The 22,561-nt window shown below is 51.4% G+C and overlaps 1 protein-coding gene across 1 annotated transcript in view; it reads right to left on the bottom strand.

Moving 5' to 3' along the window:
• Positions 1–22,561, bottom strand: part of CLNK (cytokine dependent hematopoietic cell linker) — a 133,000-nt gene that overhangs the window by 56,782 nt on the left and 53,657 nt on the right. The window contains exons 3-6 of the mRNA XM_045182762.2: positions 20,091–20,162; positions 11,311–11,339; positions 2,002–2,039; positions 254–395 (exon numbers count right to left, since the gene is read on the bottom strand). Of these exons, the coding sequence (XP_045038697.2) occupies positions 254–395; positions 2,002–2,039; positions 11,311–11,339; positions 20,091–20,162 (281 nt within the window). The remainder of the gene's footprint in view (positions 1–253; positions 396–2,001; positions 2,040–11,310; positions 11,340–20,090; positions 20,163–22,561) is intronic.

Below are 22,561 nucleotides of genomic sequence, written 5' to 3'. Positions count from 1 at the left end.
TCTGCCGCCCCAAATCCCCTCGTGGGAGCTTGCCGCTCCTCATACAAGGCGCCCTCGGAAGAACTCTGGATTCAGGTCAATGACTATGAACCCTGCGTTTCAAACAGGGAGAACTTGCTCTAGGTCACCAACATCTCCAGAAAGTCCCGGAGGCAGGATGGTAACCTACAGTTATTGAGCTCAGAACCTGCAGCTTTAATTGCTTGCAGTGTGACAGCTTGTGAGTTTGCGGATTTCAGCCCCCAGCTGTTACCTGCATATTCAGATTCCTCCAGAGGCCTGGCAGGTAGAATTTTCATCAGTTGCCACGCCCCTGCCACGGGAAGCCTGGGGGCTTCATAGTCATCATCCCTGGGACCTCTGGCTGCATCCAGGACTTCGGGGAGGCTCCTTTCCTACGCAGGAGAGAACATTCAGGTGAGTCAAGGGAAGGTGCCACGACCAGAAAGATTCCAGGCCTGGGTGCTAGCTCGGGGAGAGGCATAGGGTCCTTTTAGGTGGGAGGTAAGAGTCTGGGGTCTGGGGTGGTAAAATTCTTGCAGTAGGCAGAATTCTAATGATGTCACCAAAGAGTCCCATGCTTTGTCGTTCAGTCAAATAATTATCTAGGTGAGGCTGTGAGGGGACACTGCAGATGTCATTAAGATGATTAGTTAACCGTCTTTGGAACAGAGAGATCATCCTGGATTATCTGCTTGGGCCCAAGGTAATCACAGGAGCTCTCAAGGCAGGAAGGGGATCTGTTTGCAGGTGACGTGATCCTCTACGGAAGAAATCCCGAAGAACCCCCTAGGAAGTGTTAGAACTAACAAACAATTTAGCGAGGTGGTGAGGCCCACAATCACTGCGCAGTTTCAGTTGCATTTCTGTATCTGGTAATGAGCTCTGAGCCGGAATCCCGGAACAGCAGGACTCGTGGGTACCAGTCCGCCACAGACGTGTGGTCGTCATAGAGACTCTGGAATCTGCACCCACGTGTCCGGAGCAGGAGCCAGCCCTGCGCCACGGTCAGGCAGGAAATCTACTTTCTGTGACATTCTGTGTGTCTCATGCAGCCATCCAGCGGTGCTTTCCCCTCCTGGGTCTCAGAGTGCTAACCTCTTGCCTTGTGTATAGCAACGACCAAGCGTCAGGCTGGCCAAACATGCTGAGGTCTGGGAGAGCTAAGCAGAGCGTCCTGTGATGTCAAGAGCTCAGACGGAGCAGATCGAGTCGTCTCCAAGTGAAAGGGGAAGGAAGACTTTCAAACAGGAAAGATCCAATTACTTTATAGGCAGATTCTGTCCATCCATCCATCCCTCCATCCAATCTATTCTATCCATCTATCATCTACAGATATTCTAGTTGAAACTATTTAAATAATATACATATACAGTTTAACAAAATTATTTATAAATATTGGATAATTCTGTTATAAAATTTCTCATTAAAAGTCATTAAAATTCCCTTGTCAATATTGTCAATGGCTTCATAATGTGAATATAACATATTCAAACTATTTTTGTATTATTGAGTATTTATTATGATTCCAGTGTGCTGCCATTTAAGATACAGTATTCTAAAATATAAATGAGTGTGTTTAAATATTAATCCAAATTTTAGGTTCGTTCCGTAGTTTAAATTCCCAACCATAGTATTATCGGGCCGGAGAAAATGGACATCTTTCTGTTGCTTTGTTCATATTAGGAAGTTGCTTTCCAGAAAGTCTGCCACCCTGAGTGCTGGCTTAACATGCTCTTCCCAGCACCACGTGCTGGCGTTTTCGCCTTGCCCAATCTTCGCAATGCCGTGGGAATTAATTTGTATCTCCCCTTGATAGCTGAGGAGTTGACGCACCATTTTATACCCAAGACTTGAAATACAATTTGCCCTGCCGGGAAATTATACATTTTGAAAAAATTTTTTTCTTTGTTTTGAATCCACCAAGCCCCTTGACAAAAAGCCAGTCTTTTTGTAAATATCCAAGACTGAGAAAATAGGTCAGGGAGGCGGCGGACTTACGTAATTGAGGAGAGACTCATCAATAGTCTGGAACTGGCCTGCCAACAAAAAATAGACCAAAATGTTAATGCAAAACACTGAAAAGACTGAGCCCTTGTTTCTCTCCAGAAATCTTGTGCTCATTTCACTTAATTTTTCTTGACTGTAACTGCTGAAAATGAAGTGTGTATTTCTATACTTGTCACTCTCTCTGCCGCTCTTGCAAAACGGGGTGATGGGAAAGAAAGAAAGAAAATCAAACCCAAACTAAGAAGCCTCACTCTTTCCACAGCAGGTTAACATTCTCACGGGAAGAGGAAGACTTCCCCACCCCCACCCTGGAATTAAGTGAACCCAAAGCCACGACCCAGCAGCATCTCAGCCAATGAGGAGGCTTATTTCCTCGCCCCACCCCCTTCCCTGATGGCACGCATGCTGCATTTGCAACTATTTCTGCCCACACATCTGTCTCCTTGAACACACTGAGGGCGGGGTCCTATCTGGTCATCCTTCTATCCCCATCTCCAGGCACAAGGCTCAATATTGACTAGAGGTGTACTTTTATTCCTTTATTTTTATTATTTTTTAAATCCTCATGTGCCTGAGAACATTTTTTGTCATTGCTTTAGAGAGAGAGGATTGTAGGGGTGTGTGTGTGGACCACATCTATGTTTGGTTGCCTTCTTGTACACCCCCCGACCGGGGACCAACTCCCGCAACCTGGAAATGCACCCTTGGGTATTGAACCTGTGACCTTGTGGTCCATGGGGCTTCGCTCCAACCAACTGAGCCACACCAGCCAGGGCCAGATGAGTTCTTCATAGGCGTTTGTTGAATGGAGATAGTTCAGTTAAAGCTTCTGAACACTCCACTCCGTCACTTGGACTTGTTTTGTGAAAGGCGGCCCGAAGGTGGTCCAGTGAGTCCGTGTTCTGTTCTGCATTTTACCCCCAGGTTGCGCAGACCAGCAGCGGACCGCTCCCGTAGCCTGCAGGGCTTTTTTTCTTCTTCTGCGTAGACTTCATTTTCTTTAATTGCCCTGCAGTTTCATGCTGTTAGTCTGCATTAGCACCATTATAAGCGGAAAATGTTCTTATCACATTCTCTTCATTAGCACACGTGAGAAGTTTCCAGCAGGTTTCCCGACCAGAAGCTGTGCGCTGCTTCTTTGCTGCAATTGGTGTGCTTTGATTTGATGGAAGACACCAGTCCCCTGAGAAATCATATCCCCCTCCTCCGGTGGCTGCTAAGAGTCTCGCACACAAGTCAGCCTGCGGCAAGGGAGTGTCAGGGGATCACGATGGGTGTTTCTACATCTTGGTCTGGCTTCCTCATTTTTTAAAGCTTTTGTCCTTTCACCCGCAATTCTCTCACCATACAGAAACATGAAGTTCCTATCTGTGAACGTGTGCCAGCACTTCCAAGTCTCCTGGAGGGTGTAGAGTGTAAATGAACGAGTTTGACTCCGAGGAGACAGCGCTCTGGCATTTGCCCGACCTGTGCCTGGAGGAGTGAGTGTTCTGTAGCCAGGCTCATCTCCAGCAGTCCCAGCGCCCCCTGGTGGTGGGACTAGCAGCTGTCACCACCCTGGGGACTAAAGGACATCTCTGTGTCCGGGCACAATTGCAGGGGCCCTGAGATCCCTGGAAAAGAAACCCACGTTTCCCAGGCCCTCCAGAGCAATGGTTTGTACTAGCGCATGAACTGGGTTGAAGCAATAAGATCGCCTGTTGGACACCAGCTGGTCAGGAAGGAGCGAAAGGTCCCCCGTTACCTGCTCTGGCCCTGGTGAACTCGACAGCAGCTCCCCTGTCGAATTCGGGCTGTAACAGAATGTCAGCTCAGGGGATTGTCCTCGTGAAACGTGGTCATTAGATGGACACCCCCACGGAAAGCCGGGGTCTCTTCTCCCAGCCAAAGCCAGCACCGCTGCCTGAGACTTTCCTGGGGTCCCCTGATGTGCTTCATGCCACTTCTGGGTCTTCGCCTCACCCCACCTGGAGCCCTCGCCCCCTCGCCCTCCCCCAGCCCCCTGGGACTTCCCCAGACCACTGCCAGCTTCTGTGACATGACGGAATTCTCCTTTCCGGTCTTGCTCACCATGACACAGGAATGTTATAAAAACCAGGGAGCATCCGGTTACTTCTTTGTTGTGAGCGAATGCGTCCGTCTCGGGGGCACGGGGTGTCTTTGCCTCTCTCTCCCGAAGCACCTCTCTGTGTGCGTAACAAAGCTGCGTTCGGGAAGTGGAGTTGTAAAAGGCCTGCTTTAAACCTGCTAATCAGTTCACATCCCTCTCGGCCCACGAAGTACAGTCCAGATTCCCTGCGGTGGCCCTGAACCCAGCCCGGCCCGGCCTCTGTCCCCTCCCCAGTCTCCTGTCTTTCCAGTCCCTTCCTCACAGAGCGGGAGCCAGCCAGCCTCTCCCAGTCCCTCGGGGACATCAAGCTCCTTGCATCTCAGAGACTTTGCCTGTGCTGTTGCTCAGCCTGGCCTGTGCATCCCCGAGCTCGCCCTTGCTGTCAGAGTGTATCTTATATGTTGTCTCCCCCAGGGGACTGCCCCTGGCCACCAGTCTCAGGTGACAATTAAGGAGGAGCATCTCTCTGGCCCAGTCCTCACCACCTCAAGTTCCTGCCATGGCAGTGAGGAGGCTTATTCTCACTGTCCCCAAGCGGGCATGCTCGTCCCAGTGGCCTTGCAATGGGTGTCTGTGGTGGGTGCTGCGGCTGCTGGGATGAGGCGCATGTGACGGAGTCCCCTCCAGGCCGGCCCGCTGGACCCTCCACGCTCTTGTTCTTTTCTCAGGGGCCGGCTAGAGAGAGAGGAGCCCAAAGTGCTCAGGAATAACGGAAGGCAGTGGGCAAAAGGAGGCTGTTTGGAAAAGGACCTCTTCTGATCCACTTTGGATTGTGATGTGGGCGAGAAACAGCCTTTAATTTACTAAAACTACTGACGTTTGTAGTTTACGCAGGACACATGTGAGCCTTCCCTGATTAATAGAGTCTTTTAGTTTCTCTGTAGCATGTAGGAGGAAAGCAAGCCACTAAGTACCTCACTGCAGACCAGGGTGCCGGCCTCGCCCCGCAGTGGTGAGATTTCAGGCCCTTGTGCATCAGAAGTACACAATGACCCGTCGGCTGTGAATCCCAGTGAGGGGTGCAGCAGGAACGCCCCGGAACGGGGAACTCCTGGCCCCATGCCTTGCTGAGTGAGCAGGAGACGGACCCTCCTCTTGCTGGACTCCTGATCCCCACCAACTGGGCACCCTCAACGCTTGCAAGTCTGAGTCCTCCGGAACTGTAGGACAGGTCGCTTTCCCAGAGAGAGCCATTGTCTGAGAGGATGTCCGAAGCTGCTCTTCACACCGCTGTCCTGCAAGAGTTCTGCTCAGGGGACAGTGGCAGGTCATCCAGCAGCACCAACCCCGGGGAGCTCCAGAGAACGCCGACTTCGCGCTGCTCGAGGCCGCGTCTTTTGCGAGAGACAGTGGTCCCCTGAGTGTTCTTTTTAAGAGGGGAGGGAAGGAGATGTGTGCCCTGTAGAAGCTCAGGGGCTTTCCTGACGGGCGGGCAGAAAGAAATTAGCCCAGACTTCCGCCATCACCTTGGACACTTCTTCTCGTGCCCACAGAGGCATGACAAAGGCCTGTGGCCGGTGCCCACCCAGTTAAGGTCCCCTGGCTGTGTTCATCTTGGGTGCGGAGAAAGAAGGAGATAAGAAAAAGCAGCCCCCAGTATAAACTAATTGCTGCCTTCACAGGCTCCTGCGGGGCTCTTTGCTCACACCGTTTGGGAGCTGCTACATGGCAGCTCCGGCTCCCTTCCATCAGAAGGTGGGCCGTGGAGGCAGAGACACTTTCCGGCTACTTTCACTTGTAAACGCTCCTTGAACTGAAGCCCCCCGAGGCACAGGACTGGTGCCTGGTCTCTGCCTGTTTGCTGCCCTTACAGGGATGGGGGACCTGGCCAGGCCCCAAGCTCTGTTGCCAGGGGATAGTCACATTTGGAAAAAAAACTCTCCAAGCAACACCAACTTTTGTTTTCCTCTCTTCACAAGTTTCAGAGGGAGGGGTGGGGAGAGAGGTAACGGAGAGGGTTCAAGTCGCCTCCAACTCCCGAGGCGACCAGCTGGACCCACTCAGTAGTTTGTGGTGAAAATCGAGAGGCCGGTGAGCTCCAAGCGCCCCAGTGCTGGGTGGCAGAGACAGCTGTGTGCCTCCCCCGCGCATTTCCCCTTTCTTCTCAGCACTGGAACCCCCGATGGTCAGCTGGGCACAGGGCCGAGAGGGGAAGTACTCATTACACCTCCTCATCGTCCTGGCAGCGGCTCGGGCCGCGAGTCCGTTTGGTCGATGAAAGAAGTGAAAAGTCAACTCTCAAGTTCCTTAAGTGGCACAGCTGTGTGTTGTTTACTTCTTTTTCTTCCCTTTGCCTGTCTGCTGGCCAGGTCACAGGTGTCACTCTTTAGGTGATGGGTCAAAATCCCATGTGAGGACAAGGTAGGCGAGGGAGCGAGACAGGAGGAGCAGGAGCCTCTGGACTTGACCACCATAGGGAAAAATCGACCTCCATCATGTTTAGGGCTCAGGATTTCTCTTTAAAAGCGTCTGCAGCCTTTCCTTGTTTTCGAGTTCACCAATTACCACAGCAGAGCCTCTGGTCAAAGGCGTGAGCCTGTACTTCATGGACACTAGTGAGAAGTTCTAGGTTCAAATCCTGGCCTTGTCCCTCTCTGGCCCGGGGATCTCGGGCAAGCCTGTAAGCCTGGGTTAATGGAGATGAACTTGTAGAAGAAGAATGATAGTATCTGCCCCAAAGAGCTGTTGAGAAGTGAAAAAATGTAACTCCCGGGCTCAGTGCCCCACTCATGAATGGCTGTGTTCTGTGTTTCATGTCTTTTCAAGTTCAAGGTCATGACCAAATCTTTTTCACTCAATGCAGATCCTTAGTACACTCTGCTCTCATATCTGCAGTAGGAAACTTCGTGATTTAGTGCTTGTTTTAAAAACAAAACATGTCTTTTTCAACATTCACCTTTGCTGACAGGCACCTGTCACCTCATCATGAGGGTTCCTCAAACTGGAGTCCCTTCCAGCTGTGAGGCTCAGGGACATGGGGACCGTCACCATCTGCTTGACCTTCTCATTTTAAAGACGGAAAACAAAACAAAAACCCTGAGGCCGAGTGTTTGGCGTACAGCACCAAGTGCCCGGTGATGGGTTTAGGTTCGTTCTCCTCTACTGGTTGCCGCTCTCGACCTCCTCTTGGGCTCTGTTTACCTAATCTGTACAGTGAGTACGGTGAAGCCCCCTCCCTGCCGCTAAATTACACACGTTTATCAAAGGCCTGGTCCGACCGGGGACTTGACTGGATACACGTTAGTTCCTCTCCATTCTCTCTCATTCTCAGGTCCTAGAACTTGCTGATGGCATGAGAGAACGGCCTTCACATTCTGGGCTCCAGACTCACAGGCTCGGGTCCTTTCCTTCTCACTGTGCTGCCTTTCTTCATTTCTGACTTGTAGACACTTGAAGGTGTTTGAGGACAGAGGCGCCCCCCATGGTGAGGAACAGGACAGTCCGCACCCTGCACCCCGGCCGGCCCCCAACTTCGGGCCATCGATGTGAGGCTGTAGGGAAGGGCGGGAATGGGCTTCTTCACATTCAGTCTCATTGCCTCTGACTAAAGCAGGGTGATATCCGGTGACCCTTGGCTGTGTGACTTCCACGTGGGAAGAAGAGAAACAAGAGCGAGGAAAAGAGGGAAGGAGGGGGAGAGAAGAGATAGAAATATAGATAGATATACACATATGTATAATATGTTTGTTATATGTACTATGACATATATGCATATATAGGGGAGGGCAAAAGTAGGGCTACAGTTGTTCATATAGAAAATGATACAATAATAAATAATAATACAAAAATAAACTCTGTTTTGGGTACTCACAACTGTAAAGCTACTTTTGCCAACCCCTGTATATATTTTGTCTATTTGTCTGTCTGTCTGTCTGTCTACTTATCTAGCCACGAGCCAGCTGAGCCATCCAGCCCTTTTGGGCATTTCAGTTTTTCTCACCGAACCCCAGTCTCCTGGTCTGAACACTGTGAGTTGTAAATTTTAAACACAAATGGTCCGAACTCACAGAAATAGCTACGTGGGAAACATTTCTTGGCGAGTTGGGAGAACAGGCTTGATGTTTTCCCAGGGTGGCCCTTGGAAATTCAGTTCCCTTCTCTAGTTCCTCATCTCCTCACCTGTGAAGTGTGGTCTGAGCATCTGGGATTGCTGAGTCCTTGGGACCTTTCCCCTTCATTGTGTCTAAGCAGCTGTACCCAAAGCTAGTTATGGTGCCAGTCACATGGAGAACTACCGTGGACTGCTGGGGTGAATGGACAGATGAATGAATGAGTGGCGAGAGCTACGGCAGCTGCTTTTCATTCTGTTTTTTTTTTTTTAATTTCCAGGAATTCAAATGAAATACTCTGAGACCATTTTTATCCAGAGGCTTGACCACAGCTTCTTGGTGGGAAAGATGTTGATCGTTTCTTTTGGCTTCAAACCGTGATTCTTAAAAGACTACATTTGAACTACCTGCGTGGAAATTGTCTTGTTAAATTACAGACACCTGGTCTCAGAACAAGCCTGCCACGGCTTGGGCTTGAGAACATGTGTTTTTAACTGTGTGATTCTGATACACGCTGAATTTTGAAGACAATTCTTAATGCTTGGGTTTACCAATCTTAGATGATTTGCAATCTTTGCCTGTGCCTGCCAGAATTGGGTAAACACCCTTTCCTAGGACTTCAACTGCCAACTTTTCTCCGTTTGTCTTTGTCTTGGAGAGAATGGGCCTCTGCTAAATTAATGCAGGCATTGCAATATCCAGAAAGAGCCAGCAGGGGGCATTAGCTGCCCACATATTCCATACCTCAGGGTCTCCCTCTAGTTTTAAAATCCTTGTTAATTTTTCTTTTAGAAATGAAAAAGAAAAAAAGAAAAACCCAGACAACCTGTAGGACTGCTTTCTTTAGGAAACTAAAAAGCAAAACAGAACAAGAGTTTCTGGACAGAATGAAATTTTTCCTCTGTTTAATTGAATCAATGTCAGGGTTTTTATTGTGTATGGTGACCTAAGACAGAAGGACCCACTTTCTAATTAGACCTACCTTCTCCAATGTCAGTCTTTATTCAGTGGAAGGAGAAAAACTCCTGAGTTTATTTTACAGAAACACATGGAATCGTTCTCTATATATCAGCCTCACGGCGATATTGGTATTGACAAGATTGTCATATTTGAATTACCTGCTGTTTTCTCTAGACCTGGAGTATTCTTTATTTCTGGATAGTTTTTAGTATATAAAAATTTATGTTTGCCTTGGCTGGTGTGGCTCAGTGGATTGAGCACCAGACTGCAAACCACAGGGTTGCCAGTTCAATTCCTAGTCAGGGCACATGCCTGGGCTGTGGGCCAGGTCCCCAGTAGGGGGCATGCGAGAGGCAACCACACACTGTTTCCCTGTCTTTCTCCCTCCCTTCCCCACTCTCTAAAAAATAAATAAATAAAATCTTTAAAAAAATATGCTAGCTAGATTGTTTTTAGTATATAAAAATATATTCTGTAGAAAAATTAAGATACAGATAAGCAAAAAAAAAAAGGAAAGAAAGAAAGTCACCATAGTTTCCCATACCAAGGCAGCCACCGTAAACACACACACACACACGCACACACGAGATACCGTCTGTGTACCCATGGGCTCGCTGTGTGCACTGTTTCCCTGTCTGCGCTCTCGCGGAGTCACACGCTGCAACAGAGCCCTGGCAGGGAGTCCACTTCAACACCATCGTTTTTAAGGGCTACATAGTATTCTCTCCTACGGGTGCCCCACCATATTTTCAACTCATCCCATGGCAAAAATAAAAAAAACAAATCCAGACAATTTAAAGTACCTAGGAATGTTATAAACATCCCTGGGACGAGCAGAATCCTATGTCCACCGGTAGTGCGTCCTCAGTTATGAGGTTCTGCAGGGGGCAGGGTCGGGGGTTGTGGGGATCTGCGTGCCTGCGAAGGTGGGGTGGAGTGCTTCGCTGCTGAGTATTTTGGCAGGGTTTGGACTTGAGTGGGTGAGGGCAGGCCTGGGCAGCTGTATCTCAACGGACACTCTTGGGGTTTTGATTTGTTTCCTTTTCCTCGCTTGTGTCTCTAGAATGTTGTTGATGGAAGGGAACCCACCTGTTGGTTTCTCTCCACCTTAAGGCAGGGGAACAGCTAAGTCACAGGAGAGGGGTGCAGGTCCCATGGTTTATAACTCACCAGCCACAGCAACAAAGCAGCAACCTCATGCCCAGCCACGACCCCCTTCAGCATTTCCTACAGCCCCCCCAGGACTCTGAGTGCACGGTGGGAGGGGGTGTATTTGAGACCATTTGGAGGGAACTGACCTTGAGGGACCACAACCTCTGTTAGGACCGTCTGGGAAGCTTGATAAAAGTGTGTTCTGTAGGTGGGCTTAGAGCTGGGTGCTTTTTTAATGTAGGTGCACACTTACAGTTTTCTTTTGACTTTCCCCTACTCTCCTCACTGCCGCATGGGCCATGACACTTGCTGGCTCAATGCTCCGATGGGCAGCGGGCACCGTCTGCCACTTTTCGCCTTCCCTGCTGGATCACATCGCTCCCCATGATTCCCCTTGCGGCCGGCACCCTTCCTCTCGTCTGCTTCTCCTTTGCCTCTCATTCCAGTCGTGGTCCCTAACCACTAGCGTTCTAGGGAAATTCTGTGGAACTCTCCTTGAAATTTTAATGCTCCAAGATGAACAGCACATCCTCTTAGTCACACTTGAGGGGCCCCCAGTGAGTGCCGGGTACCCGGGCCTAGGCTCTGAGAAGAGATGTGGGCGAAGCATAAACTGTGGTTTCTGATCCATTCACCCACTCCACATGTGCTTTGGGGAAACCCATTACACTGAATTGAGTGGAGCGAACACTCAGGAGTAGCCACTCTACCCACTCTGCAGAGGAAGGAACTCAGGCCGGAGGGATCTGTGCCCCACCCAAGGCTACATGGCTACCTGGTGGTTCCCTGGTGGTAGGTCGGTTCCCCCAGGCTTGGCTAGGTCCCAGCACCCGAGCGCGTCCCAGGCCAGGCCACCCTGCCCCCCATCCCCGGGAGCCACCAGAGGGAAAGGCTATAAGGTGCTCCTGTCATTTTGAACAGGCCAATGGTTTTATCAAAGGGAAAAAAAAGGAAAAGAACGAAAGGAAGAGTCTAACAGACCAGCGCTGCCGTTCCCACCGCTCCGGTGCCGGAGGGCCCCTGACTCACCGTGGGCACCGCAGGCTCGAGGCCACAACCTAGGGCAGAACAAAGAAACAAGGTGAGCATCAGTCCACCGTGTCCTTCACACGCCTTCCCCAAAGGGGCGGCCGCCCACCAAAGGCCGTTTGGCGGGTCAACCTCTGGAACCATGGCTTGATACTTGTGTTGTTCTAGACCCAGAGTAACTGCTCGTGCCAGAGACCATAGAAAATAGAAAAGTGCGTGTAGAAGAAAGTAACAGTGAGCCCCACAGGTCATATTCGGGCAAACCTCCTCATCGGTGCCTGTGTATCAGGGTGCATGCAGACACTTGAATATGTAGCTGTATACACATAACAAAGGGAATGTGTAGGATCCCGTGTTAGAAATGCATTTATCTGTCTTTAACTGGTATTCAAATACGCATTTATGGGCTGTATGATTTCTGGGGGGAAGTTAGGGTCTGGCTAGTTGTTCCTGTGGGGAACAGGGTTCCACTGTGTATCCATGCCTGTGTTTTCAACCTCGTTGCTGAATCGCTCTGCGGAGACACTCCATCAAGTGCAGTGAAGGGGTCAAGTAACCTGGGCCTTCTAACTCCTTGCTCGTGTCAATCACCGGGTGCCTTCCGCACGGGCTGCATCCACTCCTCGTTCCCCCTGCAGGCGAGAGGTGGCCGTCTCCCTGCCTCTCCCCACTGAGAGACCGTCCTTGAAAACAACTTTGCCTACTTGGCTCTCTATTCCTGCCTCATGTCCTTGATGACTACTGAGATTGAATTATTTGTATTATTGTCATTATTATTTTCAAATGGTTTGGGGTCATTTGCATTTCTCCTGCGAAAAGTTATGTGTACACGTCTTTGCCATTGCCCAGGGAGACCCGTGACTGGCCAGAACGGCCACCCTCCGACAGTGTGCCTTGGAAGCACCTTTTCCCTGACTTGGGGCGATGATCTGGAAAGCCCCGGGGTGATGGGAAGCTCCGAAGGACGTCGCTTCTGTGAGCTTGCCTTGTTTGTGCCGTTAATAACCCAGGCCCTGGCTGTTCAGCCTTCCTCCGAGGCTCTCTAAGTGCGTCACAGGAGCAATTAATTGAGCATCGCAACACACGCCAGATGTAAATATTTATGAGGCTCGGTTGGTGGCGAGGACTTTGGTGCAGAACTGAGAAGCTGGGAGATGCTGGTAACCAGGAGACCTCAGCCTGGGAGTCCAGCTTCCAGCTCACGCTGTTGCCCTCCGTTTGCTGGTCTGGACTCAAAGTGACCCTGTGGGGCAGCTACTCCCGTCCCAAGTTTTACTGGCAAGGAACAGGTGACTCAGAGGACCCGACACCTGCCCAGTCCCACAGAAAGTGAGGGATTTGACACCAGCCTGCCTGCCCCAGAATCCAGGCTACCAATCCACCCCCCACTCCACCGGGCCTGGAGGCAGCGGTGAGTCAGGCTTTGCAGGAACCTTGCACACTCTCAAAACCCTTGTGGTTAGCTCTTGGCACCCTTTCAAGTTGCCTGAGATTCTGCAGAAATTAACAGTAAATCAGCCAGCAAGGAGCCGATTATTTCTCTGGGGCCTGGGAGCTCTTTCTGACACTTTCAACACACAGCCCCTCCTGCGACATCTTGGTCTTTGACGAAGGCCTCAGAGGCTCCCCGCGCTGCATCTCATGGCACATGAAATGCAAAGGGTGTGTTTGAGGCTGTACAGTGAGCTTCACTTGAGTGTGGCTGCGGACAGGAGGTAGTGGGCCGGGTGTGGTGGGCAAGCAAGCCTGCGCCCAGGCTCCGGAATGCCAGGCACAGCTTTCTCTGTCGCCTAGAGAGAACTTCCGCCTTTAAATCGGGATCTTGGCCTCACCTGGTTTTTAGAATCAAAGATCTTTATGCTAGAAAGTGCCTTGGAGATAATGCCCAATTCATTGCTCCAACTTTTGCAACTCCTGGAGCCGGAAGTGGGGTCTTTTGACACCTGAGCAGAGTGGCTCTGAGGGGAGGGTGCCCTCGGGCACAAGGCGAGGCTGGACCCCCGGGCAGGCGGCTGCCCCCATGCTGCAGGGCAGCCGATGCTTAGACAAAGGAAGTGACTTCCCTAAGGCGGCACAGTGAGCTCTGGGCACGGCTGGATTTGTCTAACTCCAAACCCCTTATTATTCACAAGCCTAGAGCAGCCATTTAGACTGCAAGCCCTGCATCTGGAAGATGCTGACAGGGCTGCCTGGAAGCGGCTTGTCAGATCCGCTGTGCCACTCGGCGGGGCCCCACGGCGAAGGTGCGCACGCCCAGGTCCCGTCCTGGGGGATCCTGCACCGCAGGGCTCTGTGCGAGTCAGTGCAGGCCCAGGGAGCTAGCGGAGTGAGTGTCAGCAAAGCAGGGACAGCGGTGTTGTCGCAGCTGGGCCGGCAAAGGGGGAGGGAGAGGAAGGGCCGAGCCTGCTGCCCAGGGCCTGGGAAGGACGGTCCGGGAGGCGTCCCGGACTCCACAGTCTTGTCTGGCTGGAGAGCAGCTGACAAGCTCTCTGAAAAGGCTCCTGTGTTAACACTCTTTGAGCTTGACAGTCCAGGATGATTAATGAAAGAGGCTGCTTGCAAACTTCATGGAGATTTGATGTGTTTTCTCTGGGTTCAAGCAAGGCCCACGTGTGAGCGAGCTGCCTCCTGCACAGGAATTACAGGGAGGCACCCTGGTTTCCGTCGCCAACAGCACCCGTACTCGGCAATGTGCACACGGTCCGCTGCCGGACCGTGTTAAAGCTTGGCAGCCGCCCCTCTGCTCTCCACCCCGCCCCCACAGGTGGGCCTGAGGGAGGCCGGTCCTCCTCTCCATTCCTGGCTGGTAGAGGCGGGTGTCCACCTTGTGGGGGCAGTTCACCGCGTGTGAAATGACAAGGCTGAGCTCCAGAGGCTGGCGGTTTTCAATATTTAAGGCTCCTTACAAATAAAGGCTTTTTAATTTCTGAATTATTTTAAATTTTTAATATTTCTTAATAATTTAATATGTTTAATCATTTTTAATTTTTAAAGGGTCCTAAATTAAACTCTCCCTCCCCCATTGCTCCCTAGGAGAACTGACTCCCAGGAAGCAGGCCAGGTGCCCTTGTGTTCTACTTATCCATGGGAACAAAGTTTGGAAGGTGTGTTATTCCAGTCCCACGGGCAGGGGACTCGCTCCTGTCTCCAGGGTCCTTCTCCTGGCATAGAGACTAATTCCTTGTCACCCCCTTGTGCGTGGTGAGTGTGGGCCCCTCTGGGTCTCCCCAGGCTGGTCCAGAATGCGCCAGCAAAGCCCTTGGGAAATGGTCAGGGTGACTTCACCCTCTCCCAAACCTCCCTGATGAATGGGCTCAGCTCCACATCTCACCTGGAGTCCTGCCCCTCGACTAGAAAGACTGCTTCAGAATAAAGGTCCCTCTTGTTTGGAAGACAACTGCTACTTCGGAGAGCTGCTAAACGCAGTATTCATATGATTTCATTCCCTTCTTCCCTGTCTTTGAATGTCCGCACTAAGTGACTTCACCCACATCTGCTGGTGACTCTTAGTGGGCAGTAGCTTTATGTCAATTTTAAGACATTATGGAACGTTGGCCCCAACTGGGACCAGGAATTGAACCTGTGACTTTGCAGATGGAGGGAAGGAGGCCCAGGTTCGTCCTCGGAGGAATTTTTCATGGTGTCTCTTTATACCTGGCCGTGTGATGGCAGGGACCGCCCTCCTTCCTCTGCACCGCCGGGAGGGAGATGGGGGGTTTGCATCGGGGGCTGTGGGAGCCCAGGTTTGGAACTGCACAGTGTGCTCAGAGGGGACGTGAAGGGGGGAGCTCAACCTGCACACGTGCGGAGACGTGCCAAGGCCGCGGGCGGGGATGCTCACAGCTGCTGCTCAGAAAACAACGCAGCCAGAGTTGCCGCGCTGGGGAGGGAAGGGCTGGGATGGGACAGTCTGAGTAAGACCCGCCACAGTCAGTGGGCATGGCCACCGGACCCCTCCCCTGACTGTCCGCCGTCTCCAAAGGAGCGCACCCTCACATATTCGCAAATTCCTGCACTGGGTCCCCAGCTCCTAAAAGGGAGACCATGGACCCGACACAGTGCCTGGAACATGGTCTGTACATAAAAACAGGTTGTTGAATGAGAATGAATGAATGAAGGAATGAGTCAAATGAGTGTATGCATACACGTCCAGGGAAGCAAAGATAAGAGAGGCATCTCAAGAGTCGGACAGCTTAGACACGCGCTGCACACCAAGTCTGGGACTAACACGGACCTGTTCTTTCCCAGCACGGCCTGCGGTGCCCTTGCGCAGAAGGAACCTGCTCCACCCCCGTGCACACATCCCACGTAAAGACCCCTGAAATCGGTTCTACATCGTTTTTCACGACAGACGCAAGATGAGGGCACCTCCCAGCCCCGGCATCCTTTGAAGCGGACGAAACTCACACCAAGGCGAAGTCAGATCAAGGCTCGGTTTTCATAAGTGAATAACGGCTTCATGCTTTGTCAAAGGAATCCCTCATTAGTTTCAACAAGCTCCCTTTTTCCTGTTTAATTAAAAAAATATTTGGCTGTACACAACTCTCCGAAGGGGTCCTGGGGAAAATGCTGGAAGTGTTTGGTACCACGCACAACTGTGAAAAGCTCATTCCCCTTAAACCCCACTGGGGGGGGGGAGGCCCTGCCCACCTCCTCAGGATCCCACCGGGCGGGGGGCCCAGCGGCCGCCCCTCCTGTTGGCTCTTGCTGTAACGACACACCAGTGTACCTAAAAGGCGTGGTGTGTAATTATTCATTTCTTATTCAAATCTGTAGTTTTAAATCTTGTATTTTTTCTCTCCTCAACTAGATTTTTAATTCCTCAGGTCATAAAGCACCTTTTGTGACCTAGAGTCCCTTTCATATAAGCTATCTCTGACCCTCACAAACATGGAATATAAAAGCAAAGCTAGCGTTTTGCTGGGTTGCCCAGCAGATGAGAGAGAGGCAGCATGCCAGGCCTGGCCTGGCTCAGCGGCAGAGCCACTCCGGAGCCCGCAGCCCCTCCGCCCTCTCTGACCCTTCCCCACGCGTCCTGTCTCCTCTCTTCTGTCCTCCACTCTCTCCCTCTCTTGTGAGCTCCTTTTGTCACTTATTTAAGTCTAGTGCGTGCCAGGCATGGGGTTAGTACAAGCTAACAGCCTCCTGGAGTGAGTGCTCTAGTGGGTCCTGACTCGACCCCGCTCCTTCCCCCGCCCCTTCAGCAGGTTTATTGAGCATCAGCTGTGTCACAGCCCCTAGTGACAAATACAGGGAAGCTGATGGGACCCCATGCAATACTCGACGCACCCTCGGTGAAAGCCCTTGGACCCTCCATATAGCTGCCAGCTCAAGAGAGCCTCAGGAGATGCTCTACTTCCTGCCCAGCGAGGGGGCCGGAGGGGCAGAAGTGGTTCTCATGGGTGCCTCAGTGCCGCGGATTCCCAGGGCAGCCGGAGAACAGGGGGACAGAACCAGAGAGGTCAAGAGCAGACAAGCAGCCATGGATGCCTGTCTTGTCTCCAGGAAGACCCGGCAGGGGGCCTCCTAGTGCAAAGAATAGAACAGGGCAGCTGGCTCCCGAAGGACGAGGCCTGGCCCTCATGGGCCCTGTGAAATTACACCACCTGCACCTTGTCCCCCAGGAATTACCTCTGCTGCAGGTGTTAGTGGCAGAAGGAAAAAGCTGATAGTCAGTGAGGATGCGTGGGGAAGAGTCTGCGTGTGCAAGGTTCGAGTGACACTGTTAGTAACAGAATGACCGAGAACAGGAAAGGAAAGAGACTTGCACTTGGAATGTGAGGACGTGCCCTGGAACCTTGGCTCAGCTACTCGCTAGACTGCGACCTTGAGCGAGCCCTTAGCCTGACCCGTGCTCCTAAAGGGCCTGTGTCTGAGTTTGTCTCCACTCACCGCACGGCATCTTAGGATCTGTCACATACTCTTTGCTTGTCCCCTCCCCCACCGTAGACTGAGTTGCTTCCTCTCCAATTTTCTGTCCCCAGTGCAGTGGTCTTTCCCAGGTGGGGAGGACGTTCTCCCCGACCTCCTTCCTCCCCTCTCCCACCTGGTCCCCATCTCCTCCCTTCTTCTCTACATCCCATTTACAGTGGCTAGTGGGGAGGGATAGAGTGAGTGCTGGCTCCAGAGGCCTCCTACTCCAGCTCCAAAGCTTGCACTCTTAGTAATGATGCTCAAAGCCAAGGTTCTCCAGCTTGAATGGAAGGGCTTATTTAAGCACAGGTTCCTGGGCCCCAACAGTGAGTTTCTGATTGGCAGGTGGGGCCTGAGAACGTGAATTTTAGGAAGTTCCCAGGGGATGCTGGTACTGCTGGTTCAGGGCCCACCCTAGGAACCGGCACTGTGAGGCTCCTGGTCGTGGATGCAGAAGGTCTTCTCCGGAGGGTAACACACTTGCCCCTCCTCACAGTGGAAAGTCTGGGTATGGGCACCCTGGGGATGCAGAGGACTGAGTACAAACACAATTCCCACGTGTGTCCTGACAGGGAAGAGGGCTGAGAGAGCTTAGGACCCTGGAAGGGCACCCAATCCAAGTTTTAGATTCCAAATGCCCATCCTGCTCTGGCCAGTTTGTTGTTCTGGGGTTGTCACCTGTCTCAGGCTCTCTTTCCTCATCTGTAAAATGGGAACAGTAACACCTTCTCCGGAGCCCCATCGTGAGGAGTAAACGTCGATGTTCCTCTTGTGGTGTCTGGTGCACGTTAGGCGTTCGACTGCTGATTTGAGTTTGAACTTGATTGGAACACAGCCATCAGCCTGTGTCTGTTTCCACCTGCGCGGGGAAACCGGGTGCTGGGATGTGGGCAGATGAATTCCACGGGACATTCGAGGACACGTTCATCACATGGCTGTGCACAGGTCGAGGGTAAGGGATGCAGGTGTGACCCCGTAATTTTCTTGGATAATCTTTAGGGCCATAGCATCTGGGCGGGGCCCAAGCACTCAGCTCAGCATTTGCTTTATCTGTTTGAGTTTGGGGCTGGGTGGGAGTGGACGGCCCTCTGTGCCTATGGGGAGAGCCGGTGCCTGCACCCAAGGGAGGGATGACAGCAGCCAGGGCAGCGTTAGGTATTCGTGATAAGATCTGAATGCCTCCCGCTTACCACACGCCAACCCGCTACTCAGCCCCGGGGAGGTTGTTTGCCCTCTCCAGCCTGCATCCTTCTCCCCTAAGGGGGATCGAATCATTCAATCATTAGGACCCGGTGAGATACTACCTGTGAGCACGTGCAACAGCGCCTGGGGGGTGGTGCGCGCTCGGTGCCTGTTAGTTTTTGTTATTTGTTGAGAACCTACTGCGTTCTAGGCGCAGGACAGAGGTCCCTGCCCTGTTCCCCCTGTACAGCAACGCTTCAGGTGCAGGGAGTCGGAGGTGGACAAGACAGCCTGCTCATTCGTTCTCAGTGTTTCCGAAATACACGAGGTGCTGTAGCGGAGATGGGTTTGTCCGGGAGGGTCGCCCTGCTCAGGAGCGGTCAGCAGAGATTTCAGCCCGGCCCTGATGGACTCAGCGCTCTGCCTCTCTGTAGCACCCTCTGCCCCTGACCTTCATCGTCATCAAACGCTGATAATTCTAATTTGTATGAGTAACGAGAACATCGGTTTAATGGTTATTGAAGTAGGACAGTAGACCTGAATCTATAGTTTTCAGACACTTTGATTTGATTTATATATCTCAAATACTAATTTATATTCATATGATACTTTCATTATAAAAATGCAGCAGTAGAGAGATTTGTATGTATATGGGGATTTTTTTTAACTTGAGTTTATAAATGGTTTGGAGCAGGTTGCAGAAACATCGTCTGTTGCTCTTTTTTAATATATCTTGAGCGTGCTATGACACATCCGGAAATAATTCGCTTCAGAAAAAAAAGCCTGCTCTCTCTCGCTCCCCCAAATGCAAGTGTAAATATTACTTTGATGTATGTAATTGCTGCAACCATCTCCATTTGAAGGAAGGCTTCTAACCCTTCCGTCTCCTCTCTCTCGCTATTGTCAAGAAATAAGAAAAATGGATTTAAAATGCATTATTTAAATGGATTTAATGTAAACATTGAAGAAGTCTGAGAACAGCCACAAATTTTCCTTTGCTTAAATGTGGTCTTGGAAATATTTCAGGTATTCCATTTTGGAGGCATTCATTCGCTCTGCTTGGGGAAAATATTTCTTCAGGCAGATCTCAGGGTCCCAAGAACGCTCCTTGTGCCCGGCCCACAGTGGGAACTGAACGAGTGTTTGGTGATTGGTTTGACTTGAAGTAGATTGGGATTCAAGGACTGGTGCAGCACCCGGAGCCCCTCGGGCACAGAGACTGCTCCTGCAGGCGCTGGTGAGAGGGTTCTGTCTGGGTACAGGGAGACCCCCACCCACTCTGGGCATCGGGGTGTTGCCCAGGAGCAGACTGCTGGTCCATGACCCAGCTGGACCTGACTCGGGATCGGCCTCTCGCCAGGGATTTTATCACGTCAGCCCCCATTCCAGCTTGCACACTCGGCTGTGAGCTCCTTGCAGCCAGGACTTGGTCCTTCATCTCTGCACTCCCAGTAACCTCTGCAAGTCTTGCTGTCACAATTGGTCAGTCAACGTCTTGCTCAGTGGACAGGCAGGTGGCTCCTGGAAGTCCCCGTGCTTGTGAGCCCAGGCTGTGGATTCACGGCCTGATCGGCAGTGCAGTTCTGTCACACGGACTGTGCACTCGCGTGTGTGAGCCGGTCAGCTCATTTCCCATAGAATCAAATGTCTCACTTCTCTATTAATCAACAAGAAAATGTTCTCACCTGGTTTCTGGCAGAGTGGTGCTCTGGAATTTCAAGTCTCCGGACCCTTCTTTCATCGCCCTTCCGTTGCCCCTGGGAGGAAAGAAAGGAGAGTATAGTTGGGAAAGAGCAAGGAGCCAGTGCGAGGCAATTAAGTAAGGGCCTTCATTCATAGAAACAACCGCCCAGTCTTACACATTTTCCAAATTTGTCTTTGCGTGGTTCCATTAGGGTTAAAAAAACCCCCGTGTTTTAAATAACTCAATTACTTTGGGTTATTGTTATTTTTTTTTTAATAGAAGAGTTTATATTACAAGGGGTGGCAGTGGGGATGGGGAGAAGTGCCCCAGTCGAGAAGAGCTCGCGGTTCGCCGCCCTTCGTCCGCAGGGTCACTGTGGGACCTGCCTAAACTCTACGAGTCTCCGTGACATTGCTCTGGGAGATGAAGGGCGTCACACCCTCAGCACATGGTCAAACAAGGACAGTGCCCACGGGCCAACGAATATTCTAGATGTTTTTCTACGTCAGCTGAGTTCTACCCCAAACTAGCCAACACCACCAGCGTAGGAAGGCAGACTATTGATTTAACAACAACTTGGATGCAAATAATATTGATTGGACTCCTATGGAATTTAGGCACTTTGCTGAGGCATTTTCTATGAAGAGGTTACATTACTTTAAGTGGAGTCGACCTGTTGAAATTCATTAAGGCCTACGTTATCATAACTACCACTATGTTTTACCTGATTTGAGGAGCCACGCAGAATATACTTTCTTTTCTCTTGCAGGTGCTTTGTGAGCTTTGCCATCCGTTTACTGACATACTCTCGTCCCCTGTGCCCTTCCACCTGGTGAGCACCTGTGACTCACTGTCCTCCAGGTGTTCTCCCCTCGGGCCACACTTCCTCTTCTGGCACCCTGGACTTTCTCTACTTCCTCCCCCGGGACTCTCAGGCCCCTTTCTCTTTCCCAGACACCCACTGTCGTCTTTGCCTTCGCACTGATTCGTGCGGAGTCCAGTCACGCCACTTCCTCAGAGAAACCTCCTGATGGGAGACGGGCTCCTCATAGCACTCATCTGAATTGAAATTAAACTTTTGTTATAACTCAAAGCTGTAATCATGTCCGATAAGCCTACTGGTCTACCTGTCGATGAGGAGGGATTTGCAGAGCTTGGTCCCCGGGGACCTGGGTCAGTGCCTGGCCCGCAGTGGGCTCTCAGTGGACACGTGTGACTGTACACCTGAAGAAAGGGCTCCAGGAACTGCCTGACCATGACGAAGCCTCTCTTTCCATCCGGACTTTGTGTGTGGCCTATTGGCTACAAGGTGATGAGTAGAAAATTGAGTGAGTTGTGTGTGTATCTACCTGTAGCTCTCTCTCTACATCTATGTATCTCTATCCATCTGTTTACCTATCTATCATCTATCTACGAGAGACAGGGAGGGACAGAGGGAGAGAAACATTGATGCGAGAGAGAAACATCAATCCATTGCCTTTCATATGCGCCCCAACCGGGGAACGAACCTGCAACCCAGGCATGTGCCCTGATTGGGGATTGAACTGGTGACCTTTCGCTTTGTGGGATGATGTCCAACCAACTGAGCCACACCAGCCAGGGCTGTTTGAATATATTTTGCCATTGTAAATAATTGTGCTATTTCATTATTTCTCACTTTACTTTTCCATTATTTTATGATTTCAGCATTATTTGCGTTACTTCATGTAGTTCATTGTGTACCTGTTGTTGTTATACCTGGGGAGAACTTGGTTTATAAATCTATATCTTCACTCTGATTTCCCTTCTAAGTTCTAGACGTGAATGTGTAACTGGCTTCTGGGCCTTTCTAGCTGCTCGTCCTCCAGCGGACCGAGGCCCTTCCACCAGCGGGCGGCTCCATCGCCCAGTGAGTTTCCAAACCAGCACCCTGGGCGTCTTCCCCGGCATCACCGCCAGGTCCTAACGGTCCATCCCCAAATGTCTCTCGTTCTGTCCTCCGCCTTCGCTCCCATGAACAACGCGCAGTCTGAGTTCTCATTTTTTCCAGGCTGGCCTCGGGCGTCAGCCCCCTGCCTGCTTCTCTGGCCTCCTGGCCTCTTGGCCTCCACTCCATCCACCAAACTGCAGCAAGAACCCCTTTTTCGTGAGCAGAATGCTATCAATCACCTCCCGCTTGAAAATCCTCGGCCACTTCAGGAGCTTCAACCGCGTTACCTAATCCAATACTCCCTAAGCCTCTGAGTTATGCCTTTGGCCTGAATGCCAGAGTGCCCTTCCCGTGCCTGGTGAATGGCTGAGCACTGCAGAGTACTTCTGTGTAACATCCAGCTGAGGAGCGGGCCCTGTCTTCCCGTGCGCTTTGATCTCTTCCACCCAGTCGATGATGGCCCCTCCTCCAAGCGCCCGATGGGGTCCCTCGTGAGAACTTGGAAAACACTGACACTGTCCCCTGCTGCGTTTCCTGTATGATGACCAGGTGACTGCAGAGCC

This window comes from Desmodus rotundus, chromosome 4 (assembly GCF_022682495.2).
Source record: "Desmodus rotundus isolate HL8 chromosome 4, HLdesRot8A.1, whole genome shotgun sequence".
Classification (NCBI taxonomy): domain Eukaryota; kingdom Metazoa; phylum Chordata; class Mammalia; order Chiroptera; family Phyllostomidae; genus Desmodus; species Desmodus rotundus.
This window is presented reverse-complemented; position numbering and strand designations above follow the sequence as displayed.